The 10,940-nt window shown below is 43.4% G+C and overlaps 1 protein-coding gene across 1 annotated transcript; it reads right to left on the bottom strand.

Moving 5' to 3' along the window:
• Positions 1 to 396: 396 nt before the first annotated feature.
• LOC126234573 (uncharacterized) lies at positions 397 to 10,227 on the bottom strand. The gene is made up of 3 exons (XM_049943277.1): positions 10,186 to 10,227; positions 4,815 to 4,910; positions 397 to 790 (listed from the first exon to the last, which is right to left on the bottom strand). The coding sequence occupies exons 2-3, from the start codon at positions 4,887 to 4,889 to the stop codon at positions 581 to 583; spliced, it is 285 nt and encodes a 94-aa protein (XP_049799234.1). The 5' UTR covers positions 4,890 to 4,910; positions 10,186 to 10,227; the 3' UTR covers positions 397 to 580.
• Between the last annotated feature and the right edge of the window lie 713 nt (positions 10,228 to 10,940).

Genomic DNA, 10,940 nt, shown 5'->3' with positions numbered 1-10,940 from the left:
GAGGAAACCACGTGTAGGTTGTAACGTGGGTGATCAAACACTTCCCGTCGAAAACGTAGCAGTGGGTTCCTGCTCCACTGCTGCACTTTGCTATCATGCGTGGCAGGTACGACATGTGGCCTGCATGAAGTCAGGCGGACACCCTCGGCAAGTGGCAGCACGCTCTTCACTCTCGGTGGGAGACTCTTTTGTTCTAGGCATCTTTACGTGCTCACTGCCCACTCAGAACTGAAAAGAGCCACATGACGCGATGACGGGCATACTAGACACACATCTGTGCAAAACTTCACCGAATTTTCACTGTGGTTTTAATATCGTGAAACATTAGAACATATAACAATTTAGTTTGGTGACACCCAGCACTGGGTGGAGCGTTACATAAAGAAAGGAAACAAAAAAGTTTTTATAATGTGTTATTTATTACCAATTAAAGATGTTGGTAACTAAATGTTGATGGTAAATAGTACAGGTACGAAAGTGGCACTCGTTTCTGAAGAAACGTTGCATGGCGAAGTACAGCAATTCCGGCGACAAGGTACTCTCCCTGAGGCTGTAGCGACAGGCAGGTAGTACAGGTCGGTTACCGCCACCTGTGGGAGAAGCGGATGCCGCCGGAGTAGTTGGGTTTGCCGGCACCAGGCCCGTGGTACACCCTCTGCCAGGAGCCTTCGGCGTCCACCCGGGTGTTGCCGTCGTCGCTCTTCCAGACGTTTCCGTGGCCCTGGGCGCCCACCACCGTGCCCACGCCCTTCTCTCTGTGCACGTCCACGTCCACTCCGCCACGGTCCTCCTGAGGAGCATTTGGAATATTGTTAAAATTACATCAAATGCAAAGTCACGTGATTTCTGCTGACCATAGTGTCCACTCCTGACTATGGCTATATTTGGGGGGGAGAGGGAGGGGGGCATGAGGTCAACACATCACTATTTGTCACCAAAAGTGAGACACTACATTTCGTTTAGTTAGTTCTTTTCAGGAGAGTAAGTAAACGACGATGGAATTGGAAGATATGACGACGGTCTCGCTGTGGTTGTTTCAAATACAAGAAAAAAGAGAACAAAACAGTGGTATATCAGACAAAGTTTAACAATAGGGATCATTAAACAAGCATTTGTAGCAAATAAAACTATGAAAGTTACTTACACGGAAATATACAGTAAGACAAAAGAATTACGCAACTCAAAGGAATTACACGAATGGGACGGAAATATGCATATGTGATGGATGTGTAGAGACAAACAAACGATTACTATTGCAGAAAAAAATGGATGACTTCTTCAAGAGAAACCGCTTCACAAATTGAGTACGTCAATAACGCGTTGGTCAATCTTTGGCCCTCATACTACCAGTTATTCGCCTTGGCATTGATTGATTTGATGGATGTCCTCGTGCCAATTTTTGTCCCACTGGCCCGTTAAATCGTCAAAATCCCGAGTTGGTTGGAGGACCCTGATCATAATGTTCCAGACGTACTCAACTGGGGAAAGATAGGTCTTGCTGGACAAGGCTGGGTTTGGCAAGCACGAAGACGGCCAGTAGAAACTCCCGACGTGCGTCAGCGAGCTCCATCTTGCTGGAATGTAAGCTCAAGATGGCTTGCCATGAAGGGCTAGATGTGGACCAACGCGTTACTGACCTGCTCTCGAATAAACCATCCAGTTTTTATGAAATTGTAGTGATTTATTTGTCGATACATGTTCATCACATCTACCAAGTTCCGTCCTATTCAGATAGTTCCATTTTAGTGTGTCGTTTTATTTCTTTTGTATATTCAAAAATCAGTAACATGAAATGTACTCTTGTCACAAATATAAGCTCCATTCACTAACGTAGCAAGCGTAACTATACAATAGCGATCACAGATATAGTACAAAAGAAGCCTCGTGACTTGTGGTAACTCAAACGTTTATGTAATACTGATAGCACGCGATCCCACGTAGCTATACAGGATATAAACGGTATAAAGTGCCAAAAAGCTCCTGTTAGCCGAACACAAGTAATTGATTTAAAACGTCTAGTAACATGTTGGTCCATTTCCTACGGCTGTCCCAGGAAGAAAGGTTCATCTCGCGATAATGTTTTCGGAAAGGACTCTGGACAGCACACACGGATTAGGCGTGACTTGTGGAAACATTATGCACAATAAACTGGGAGAATTCATTAAACAGGCTCAATACACTACGTGTTGCCTCGTCCACCCTCCCCTAACACAGGTACACTTTTATTAACGGACGGTTCGTGTTATTTACTAGACTAAGTAGTGTGTAAGCCTAGGGGACGATGACTTTAGCAGTTTGGTCCCATAGGAACTTACTTACTACAAATTTCTAACAATGCCCTGCTTGGTTGTGTCACTGTAATATGTCGATCGTCGGCAGTCGTCGAGTTATCTGTGCAGACGTTGCAACTCCGTTAAATGTTAGGAAGGAAGGGAGATTTACTATCACTGAACTAGGCGATATTAATTTAATTTATGGCGAGGCAAATGGTATTGCGATGGCAGCTCTGCGAATTTATCCAGAACACTTCCCACAACGAAGACTTCCTGCACGATCGACACTTTTCATTACTACCACGACCTTCGTTCTGGTAACGTAAAAGAGAAAACGTCTGGTTGTACTTAATTCATTGTTCACGTAAAACGAATTACACGTTCTTGACACCCCAATGACTGTTTAAATCTCTTGTTTCGGTAGTACCTAGCCGCCGCGCTGCGCTGTTGTACACGTCCAGTTTACATTGCTCTGATTCGCCCGTTACCTTTCTCCGACTGCCACGTCGCTGTCGATAATACACGAACAAAGTCGTGTGGCGACAGTTGACAAAGTAAACAGAGATGTGTCTACTATCAAAAATACAAATATCTGTGTTTTAGGAATACGAAAATAAAGAACGTGATACAATGGTATACCAACGGCCTTGCCGCAGTGGCGACATTTGTTCTCGTCAGATCACCGAAGTTAAGCGCTGTCGGACTTGGCTTGAATAGGTGACCATCCGGTCTACCGAGGATGCACTCAGCTCTCGTGAGGCAAATGGAAGAGCTACTCGATTGAGAAGTAGCGGCTGCCGTTACGAAAAGTTTCAATAGTCGCGACAGCGGCGTGATGGCCTCACGCCCCTCCATATCCGCATCCGGTGACACATATAGGCTGAGGGGTCTTCCGAGACCTACTCGGATGGTGTCTAGTTTTAGATCAATGATATTTCGTTAGACTTTTTTCGTCAAGCACACCGAGATGTACCTTTCCCTATAATATTAGCAGTTTATTCTGTTTACACCTTGTGTGGTATTACTGATGATGATATTTGCCAGGCGACTGCGGTAACGATATCACTTTATTTACGATTATTTCCTCTTTTTATCTTATTAATAAAGCTAACGTATTGTAATTTTACTATTTACGTAATTTGGTTTTGTATTAAATTGTTTCAAACTGCAGAGGTATAAGCTTAATAGATCATATGAATGGAAAATATGGAGAGCCTCTCCCAGTATACCTGTATAATTTTAAGTCTCTGTATGTCCATCTTTTCAAAGATGGTTCCGGGACTCGGCTGTTCGTTACAGGGTGTTAAATCAAACACCTTCCAGTCGTCTAATTTCTAAACTTATTTTATTTGGCGAATGTAGTCGAATTAAGTCGGGTGATGCTGAGGGAATTAGATTAGGAAATGAGACACTTAAAGTAGTAAAGGAGTTTTGCTATTTGGGGAGCAAAATAACTGATGATAGTCGAAGTAGAGAGGATATAAAATGTAGACTGGCAATGGCGAGGAAAGCGTTTCTGAAGAAGAGAAATTTGTTAACATCGAGTATAGATTTAAGTGTCAAGAAGTCATTTCTGAAAATATTTGTATGGAGTGTAGCAATGTATGGAAGTGAAACATGGACGATAAATAGTTTGGACAAGAAGAGAATAGAAGCTTTCGAAATGTGGTGCTACAGAAGAATGCTGAAGATTAGATGGGTAGATCACATAACTGGCTCAAAAATGGCTCAAAATGGTTCAAAATGGTTCAAATGGCTCTGAGCACTATGGGACTCAACTGCTGAGGTCATTAGTCCCCTAGAACTTAGAACTAGTTAAACCTAACTAACCTAAGGACATCACACACATCCATGCCCGAGGCAGGATTCGAACCTGCGACCGTAGCGGTCTCGCGGTTCCAGATTGCAGCGCCAGAACCGCGCGGCCACTTCGGCCGGGTCACATAACTAATGAGGAAGTATTGAACAGGATTGGGGAGAAGAGAAGTTTGTGGCATAACTTGACCAGAAGAAGGGATCGGTTGGTAGGACATGTTCTGAGGCATCAAGGGATCACCAATTTAGTATTGGAGGGCAGCGTGGAGGGTAAAAATCGTAGAGGGAGACCAAGGGATGAATACACTAAGCAGATTCAGAAGGATGTAGGTTGCAGTAGGTACTGGGAGATGGATAAGCTTGCACAGGATAGAGTAGCATGGAGAACTGCATCAAACCAGTCTCAGGACTGAAGACCACAACAGCAACACCAGTTTCGGCGATTATACGCCATCTTGAGGCCCCTGACCGACGTGTAGGAAGACTCCACCTCCTTTCTGGTCAAAACAGTACTTGTCTCTGTCGATTTCTGCTTGTTGCATCGATCACTTCAACCGTCAGCTGCTGACTGATGATAGATCGATTTCAGTGCCAGAAATTAGTCATTAACTCTTGTCTGATTTAATTATGAACCAATTCGCTTTCACGCCACATACTAAATCTCTGTGTTATTTGAGGACATAAAAAGTTTTTTTTTTACACTGCAAATAAATCAACATGCATTACCTTGTCCTCCGGAGACGGGAAGGCACAGCTGAGAACCACGGCGCTCAGGACGAGGAACAGCACGGCTGTCTTCATAGTGGTTGACTCTGCGTGACTCTGGAACAGAACAGTTGGTGGCTGTTACCTCCAAATGAAACGAACGACAATGATTAGGGAGTACCATAGGTTATGATCTTTGTATTAGCAGGAAAGCGAGTATCCAGCGGCTCCAAAGTACGAGATTGCGTACTGTAATTTAATGATTGGGGAAAGTATTTCACACTCTGAGTTCTTTTAACTGGCGATATTAGTGTGTGTCACAGCAAAGTAGTTTAACTGTAATTATACAAGACGGAATAACTACATGATAAACGTGTGGGGTGAGAAGAATTTTGTAAGTTCTGGTATGACCGACACATCTGGCAAACTAGTTCTACTCGGAAGCGATTCAGCTCGGGTTCGACTCTGAACTACGTACGGTTCTTCTGTGGCTACTGAAAGACCAGGTCCACAGCTACGAGGCAGATCTTGCCTGAAAATTCAATGCAGACTTTACACGCCTCTAGCATGTCCTATTTTGTCATCGCCCTGTTACCCACAATTTTATTTTACACTTCAACGCAGGAGATGTCCTCTCCACAGGATCTGTCCTATCTCTCCCAAGAGCTTCTCTTGTGTTTCGGCCGATATTTCTAATTTAGTTTTTGTAACTTTTAACTGGAGTCGGTACAAACAAATACTGCTACAACGTCTTTCATGCGACGACAAGCGTTGACAGGAAGCGTCAGTTTGTTTCTCGTTACTCAGAAAGTGATTTTTAGATCGGAATTTCAAGTGTTTAATGCGACAGTCGGTTTTAACGATATGTATTAACTGGGACAGTGAAACACGAAGAGTAACCAGTACTCCAGCATTCACTGCTGGAGTGTTGTGTTTCTTCCTGTTTTAATGTCCCTGTTAAAAAACATCGATAAAAACGACCATCGCACTAGACTAATTTATGACCGCTTTATCGAATGGGAGTGTACAACTACAGTTGTCATTATGTTTGTAATGAGAAACAAACCGACAATTGCTGTAGACACTCGGCGTCGCAAGAAAGACATGATAAGGAGTATTTCTTTGCGCTGACTTCAGATATCCAATGGGAAAAAACGAGCTTTCAAGTATCTGGCGAAACATCAGAGAAATGAAGATTCTTAGGAAAGATTAAATAATTCTCCCCGTCTTCTGATACATGCCATTGCCATGAATTACACAAGAGCGGCGTCTTACTAGAAAGAAAGTTATTTTTTGTACGAACGCCCATAGCTGAGGGTAGCTCACCGTTCTTCCCTGTGGTAGCCCGTAAAGCAAACTAACTGATCATTACCAGCACCTCACCAGATCGCACGAGATTCGAATATTGATGAAGAGATCTGTCACCGACGTACACACTTTATTCCAGTGTTAAGTATAGCAATCTTTACCATTCTTAACGAAAATGGAAATTCATTTCTTCGGAACGTATTGTTGACTCATCAGACATGCTTAAGAATTGGAAACAAAAGATTTCTTAAAATAACTGATAGTAAAGATACATTGTCTACACGTATTGTAGAAACATGAGAGGCAATGTGGAGATCAAACCGATTATTGTACACAAATAAACGTCAGTGGCGTCTTCTCTATTAAAAAATTATGTTACAATATAATTATGCAGTAAGTAATTCCGTATATCTTGCAGCTTGCACGATATAATTCAAACTAATTTCTCCTTCCTGAGATAACGTTCCTGTCACGGAGAGAACTTCTAACAATTAGATAATTGAAGAAATCTAGAAAACTAACTGTTTTAAAACATAGTTATGGCTTTGTTCCTTGATGGTGAATGGTTAGGCTGTTTTATAAAATGGTATGTATTGATCATTAATTTGGACCGATGATAACTATAATGTAATGTACATTACTGTCGAACGATATATACTAGTCATCCTGTATACGACTGGGGTCTAGAAACATGCGCATTGTTTTAAAATGAGGCCGAGTTCATTGTCAATACGTCCCAGAGATGGCAGCACCGTACGGCAGATGGAATTTTACCACCAGCGGCGAGAATGAGAACTGTTTTAAATACTTAAAATGGCGACGTTTTCCTTACTTGAACAGCGTGCAATCATTCGTTTTCTGAATTTGCATGGTGTGAAACCAATTGAAATTCATCGACAGTTGAAGGAGACACGTGGTGATGGAGTTATGGATGTGTCGAAAGTGCGTTCTTGGGTGCGACAGTTTAATGAAGGCAGAACATCGTGTGACAACAAACCGAAACAACCTCGGGCTCGCACAAGCCGGTCTGACGACATGATCGAGAAAGTGGAGAGAATTGTTTTGGGGGATCGCCGAATGACTGTTGAACAGATCGCCTCCAGAGTTGGCATTTCTGTGGGTTCTGTGCACACAATCCTGCATGACGACCTGAAAATGCGAGAAGTGTAATCCAGGTGGGTGCCACGAATGCTGACGGATGACCACATGGCTGCCCATGTGGCATGTTGCCAAGTAATGTTGACGCGCAACGACAGCATGAATGGGACTTTCTTTTCGTCGGTTGTGACAATGGATGAGACGTGGATGCCATTTTTCAATCCAGAAACAAAGCGCCAGTCAGCTCAATGGAAGCACACAGGTTCACTGCCACCAAAAAAATTTCGGGTAACCGCCAGTGCTGAAAAAAATGATGGTGTCCATGTTCTGGGACAGCGAAGGCGTAATCCTTACCCATTGCGTTCCAAAGGGCACTACGGTAACAGGTGCATCCTACGAAAATGTTTTGAAGAACAAATTCCTTCCTGCACTGCAACAAAAACGTCCGGGAAGGGCTGCGCGTGTGCTGTTTCACCAAGACAACGCACCCGCACATCGAGCTAACGTTACGCAACAGTTTCTTCGTGATAACAACTTCGAAGTGATTCCTCATGCTCCCTACTCACCTGACCTGGCTCCTAGTGACTTTTGGCTTTTTCCAACAATGAAAGACACTCTCCGTGGCCGCACATTCACCAGCCATGCTGCTGTTGCCTCAGCGATTTTCCATTGGTCAAACAGACTCCTAAAGAAGCCTTCGCCGCTGCCATGGAATCATGGCGTCAACGTTGTGAAAAATGTGTACGTCTGCAGGGCGATTACGTCGAGAAGTAACTCCAGTTTCATCGATTTCGGGTGAGTAGTTAATTAGAAAAAAAATCGGAGGCCTTAGAGCTTGAATGCACCTCGTATAAATAGTTCATAGTGGTCGTTGTCCATTCAAATGGTTCAAATGGCTCTGAGCACTATGGGACTTAACATCTGAGGTCATCAGCCCCCTAGAACTTAGAACTACTTAAAGCTAACTAACCTATGGACATCACACACATCGATGCCAGAGGCAGGATTCGAACCTGCGACTGTAGCGGTCGCGCGGTTCAGACTGAAGCGCCTAGAACCGCTCGGCCACCCCGGCCGGCTTGTTGTCCATATGTAGTCGTCATTCTGCACAAATTCTGAAAAAACACAAATATTTTCTTAGCAGCTGTTAGCTTTGTATTACCAGTAGCCCGCTCAAGATGAAACTTTATTTGCCGGCCGGGGTGGTCTAACGTTTCTAGGCGCTACAGTCTGGAACCGCGCGACCGCTACTGTCGCAGGTTCGAATCCTGTCTCGCGCATTGGCGTGTGTGATGTCCTTAGGTTAGTTAGGTTTAAGTAGTTCTAAGCTCTAGGGGACTGATGACCTCAGAAGTTAAGTCCCATAGTGCTCAGAGCCATTCCTTGAAACTTTATTTGAAATTAGTGATAATCATACAGACTATAGACCCTATTGTTAACGGATTAACGTGATGTGATGACAATGTCAAAATCTACTGTAATTTCTAATTTCGCCACAGTATGTTACTTATTGTGCTGCAGGTGAGGTTCAAGTGCACTAAACACGTAAAATGCGCCCTCTGACATAAATTCTGTACCCACGCAGAAAAGGAGAAAGAAGATCGTTAGTAACTGCGAACGTCAAGGCTCTCAGTAGCTTTGTGCGGTGTTAAACTAAATGTGCACCTCCTGTTGACTGCGTCTCGAACTGGTCAAGGGCAGTAAAGCATTTGTAGACTTAGAGAAAGCTTTTGACAATGTTGACTGGAATACTCTCTTTCAAATTCTAAAGGTGGCAGGGGTAAAATACAGGGAGCGAAAGGCCATTTACAATTTGTACAGAAACCAGATGGCAGTTATAAGAGTCGAGGGACATGAAAGGGAAGCAGTGGTTGGGAAGGGAGTAAGACAGGGTTGTAGCCTCTCCCCGATGTTATTCAATCTGTATATTGAGCAAGCAGTAAAGGAAACAAAAGAAAAATTCGGAGTAGGTATTAAAATCCATGGAGAAGAAATAAAAACTTTGAGGTTCGCCGATGACATTGTAATTCTGTCAGAGACAGCAAAGGACTTGGAAGAGCAGTTGAACGGATTGGATGGTGTCTTGAAGGGAGGACATAAGATGAACATCAACAAAAGCAAAACGAGGATAATGGAATGTAGTCGAATTAAGTCGGGTGATGTTGAGGGTATTAGATTAGGAAATGAGACACTTAAAGTAGTAAAGGAGTTTTGCTATTTGGGGAGCAAAATAACTGACGATGGTCGAAGTAGAGAGGATATTAAATGTAGACTGGCAATGGCAAGGAAAGCGTTTCTGAAGAAGAGAAATTTGTTAACATCGAGTATGGATTTAAGTGTCAGGAAGTCTTTTCTGAAAGTATTTGTATGGAGTGTAGCCATGTATGGAAGTGAAACATGGACGATAAATAGTTTGGACAAGAAGAGAATAGAAGCTTTCGAAATGTGGTGCTACAGAAGAATGCTGAAGATTAGATGGGTAGATCACATAACTAATGAGGAGGTACTGAATAGGATTGGGGAGAAGAGGAGTTTGTGGTACAACTTGACGAGAAGAGGGGTTCGGTTGGTAGGACATGTTCTGAGGCATCAAGGGATCACCAATTTTGTATTGGTGGGCAGCGTGGAGGGTAAAAATCGTAGAGGGAGACCAAGAGATGCATACACTAAGCAGATTCAGAAGGATGTAGGTTGCAGTAGGCACTGGGAGATGAAGAAGCTTGCACAGGATAGAGTAGCATGGAGAGCTGCATCAAACCAGTCTCAGGACTGAAGACCACAACAACAACACAACCAATTGACAAGACTAACAGTGAAAGTGCGAGTAAACTTGCCAATAACGGAAACAAAATTTAAATATTTTATGTGTCACTCTCACCTATCAGTAATCCAAATCAGAGTCTAACTTTACTAGAATCACATCCGTATTTCCTATGAAAGTTCGCAGCATCACATCAAAGACCAGTATGTTTGCCGGAAGACTTACTTGCTCTTTCGCGGCGGTCGGGTTGATGCTGCTGTTTCTCTGCCAGCCAGTGGATGCATCGAGCTCCCAGCTGGCAGTAGCCTTTATACCCCGGCGTCTGGGGTCGGTCTTCCCGTCGGTGCATCCCCACACTGCGCGCAGGCATTGTTTGCTCCCGGTTAGACCGCGAGGCGCGCCTGCGGAGGCCGTGACGTCAGCGCCTTCCTGGCAGAGTGCAGTAACCGCCGTGGACTCAAAGAACGGCCTCGGCCTTTCCTTAACGATGAATGGCGGTGGCAAGTGCTACAACTTCTCATTACAGTCTATTCGTCACGGTTAATGGATATTTCCAAGAACAATTTCATCTCAAGTAACTCTACTGCACGTTTCCTTTGAGCGAGCTTTTACATTAGTCTGCGTAGTTATAGCTATAGTCATCTTATTTCCCTTACTCACAAAAAGAGCCCTAGAAATAACACTGTCAGGTACAGTGACGGGAGCCGCTCCACGGTAAGAGGCTCCTGATTTATGCAGAACACGCAAACTTTTTCGAAATCATATATAGTACTATGATATGTTACTTAATGAAATTATAAAACCCAATGGCCTAAGAATATACTTTCGTCGATTCTTTTATATTTTTTCCATCCTTTGCATTTTCGTGGTTTTAATTTTTGAAGAGAAGCATTAATCAGACATGAAATTTTGACGTGCAAAAAAAGTAATTTTTGTTACAAAAATGTTTTAATTGCACCGTAAATGGACCTTAAACTAAA

The sequence above is a fragment of the Schistocerca nitens genome, chromosome 2 (assembly GCF_023898315.1).
Source record: "Schistocerca nitens isolate TAMUIC-IGC-003100 chromosome 2, iqSchNite1.1, whole genome shotgun sequence".
Lineage (NCBI taxonomy): Eukaryota > Metazoa > Arthropoda > Insecta > Orthoptera > Acrididae > Schistocerca > Schistocerca nitens.
Note: the sequence above shows the minus strand (reverse complement) of the source record. Positions and strands in the feature narration are given on the sequence as shown.

Coding starts and splice junctions, on each gene's coding strand:
- LOC126234573 (XM_049943277.1), bottom strand. CDS start 4,889: ATGAAGACAGCCGTGCTGTTCCTCGTCCTGAGCGCCGTGGTTCTCAGC. Junction 791..4,814: donor TCCCGTCTCCGGAGGACAAG/GTAATGCATGTT, acceptor AATGCTCCTCAG/GAGGACCGTGGCGGAGTGGA.